Genomic DNA, 3002 nt, shown 5'->3' on the forward strand with positions numbered 1-3002 from the left:
TCCATATCCGTACACACACCAATGAGAAGCCTCACCGCTGCCCCACCTGCAACAAGAGCTTCTCTCGCCTGGAGAACCTCAAGATACACAACCGCTCACACACAGGTTGGATAGACACACAGACACACAGGTTGGATAGACACACAGACACACAGACACACAGACACACAGGTTGGATAGACACTCAGAAACACAGACACTCAGACACTCAGACACTCAGACACACAGACACTCAGACATACAGACACTCAGACACTCAGACACACAGACACTCAGACACTCAGACACACAGACACACAGACACTCAGACACTCAGACACTCAGACACTCAGACACACAGACACTCAGACACACAGACACACAGGTTGGATAGACACTCAGACACACAGACACACAGACACTCAGACACACAGACACTCAGACACTCAGACACACAGACACTCAGACACTCAGACACACAGACACTCAGACACACAGACACTCAGACACTCAGACACTCAGACACACAGACACTCAGACACACAGACACTCAGACACACAGACACTCAGACACACAGACACTCAGACACACAGACACACAGACACTCAGACACACAGACACACAGGTTGGATAGACACACAGACACTCAGACACACAGACACACAGACACTCAGACACTCAGACACTCAGACACACAGACACTCAGACACACAGACACACAGACACACAGACACTCAGACACTCAGACACACAGGTTGGATAGACACACAGACACTCAGACACACAGACACACAGACACACAGGTTGGATAGACACTCAGACACACAGACACTCAGACACACAGACACTCAGACACACAGACACACAGACACTCAGACACTCAGACACTCAGACACACAGACACTCAGACACTCAGACACACAGACACTCAGACACACAGACACTCAGACACACAGACACACAGACACTCAGACACACAGACACACAGACACTCAGACACACAGACACACAGACACTCAGACACACAGACACTCAGACACTCAGACACACAGACACTCAGACACTCAGACACTCAGACACACAGACACACAGACACTCAGACACACAGACACTCAGACACACAGACACTCAGACACTCAGACACACAGACACTCAGACACTCAGACACACAGACACACAGACACTCAGACACACAGACACTCAGACACTCAGACACACAGACACACAGACACTCAGACACACAGACACTCAGACACTCAGACACTCAGACACACAGACACTCAGACACTCAGACACACAGGTTGGATAGACACACAGACACTCAGACACTCAGACACTCAGACACACAGACACTCAGACACACAGACACACAGACACTCAGACACACAGACACACAGACACTCAGACACTCAGACACACAGACACTCAGACACTCAGACACTCAGACACACAGACACTCAGACACACAGACACTCAGACACACAGACACTCAGACACTCAGACACACAGACACACAGGTTGGATAGACACTCAGACACACAGACACACAGACACTCAGACACACAGACACTCAGACACTCAGACACACAGACACTCAGACACTCAGACACACAGACACTCAGACACACAGACACTCAGACACTCAGACACTCAGACACACAGACACTCAGACACACAGACACTCAGACACACAGACACTCAGACACACAGACACTCAGACACACAGACACACAGACACTCAGACACACAGACACACAGGTTGGATAGACACACAGACACTCAGACACACAGACACACAGACACTCAGACACTCAGACACACAGACACTCAGACACACAGACACTATCAGACACTCAGACACTCAGACACACAGACACACAGACACACAGACACTCAGACACACAGACACACAGACACACAGACACTCAGACACTCAGACACACAGACACTCAGACACACAGACACACAGACACTCAGACACACAGACACACAGACACTCAGACACTCAGACACACAGACACTCAGACACTCAGACACTCAGACACACAGACACTCAGACACTCAGACACTCAGACACACAGACACACAGACACTCAGACACACAGACACACAGACACACAGACACTCAGACACACAGACACACAGACACTCAGACACACAGACACTCAGACACACAGACACTCAGACACACAGACACACAGACACTCAGACACACAGACACACAGACACTCAGACACACAGACACTCAGACACACAGACACTCAGACACACAGACACACAGACACTCAGACACACAGACACACAGACACACAGACACACAGACACACAGACACACAGACACTCAGACACACAGACACACAGACACACAGACACTCAGACACACAGACACACAGACACTCAGACACACAGACACTCAGACACACAGACACACAGACACTCAGACACACAGACACACAGACACTCAGACACACAGACACACAGACACTCAGACACACAGGCACTCAGACACACAGACACACAGACACTCAGACACACAGACACACAGACACACAGACACACAGACACTCAGACACACAGACACACAGACACTCAGACACACAGACACACAGACACTCAGACACACAGACACACAGGTTGGATAGACACACAGACACTCAGACACTCAGACACTCAGACACACAGACACTCAGACACACAGACACACAGACACACAGACACACAGACACTCAGACACACAGACACACAGACACACAGACACTCAGACACACAGACACACAGACACTCAGACACTCAGACACACAGACACTCAGACACACAGACACACAGACACTCAGACACACAGACACACAGACACACAGACACACAGACACTCAGACACACAGACACACAGACACTCAGACACACAGACACACAGACACACAGACACACAGGTTGGATAGACACTCAGACACACAGACACTCAGACACACAGACACACAGACACACAGACACACAGACACTCAGACACACAGACACTCAGACA

General features: G+C 49.9%; 1 protein-coding gene across 1 annotated transcript in view; it reads left to right on the forward strand.

Moving 5' to 3' along the window:
• Window positions 1-149, forward strand: part of LOC123741732 (zinc finger protein GLIS2) — a gene marked incomplete at its 3' end in the record, with an annotated part of 75358 nt that extends 75209 nt beyond the window's left edge. The window contains exon 6 of the mRNA XM_045715645.1: window positions 1-149. This exon is cut by the window's left edge and continues 14 nt beyond it. Coding sequence (XP_045571601.1) covers window positions 1-149 — 149 coding nt within the window.
• Window positions 150-3002: the final 2853 nt, after the last annotated feature.

The sequence above is a fragment of the Salmo salar genome, chromosome ssa03, assembly GCF_905237065.1.
Source record: "Salmo salar chromosome ssa03, Ssal_v3.1, whole genome shotgun sequence".
Lineage (NCBI taxonomy): Eukaryota > Metazoa > Chordata > Actinopteri > Salmoniformes > Salmonidae > Salmo > Salmo salar.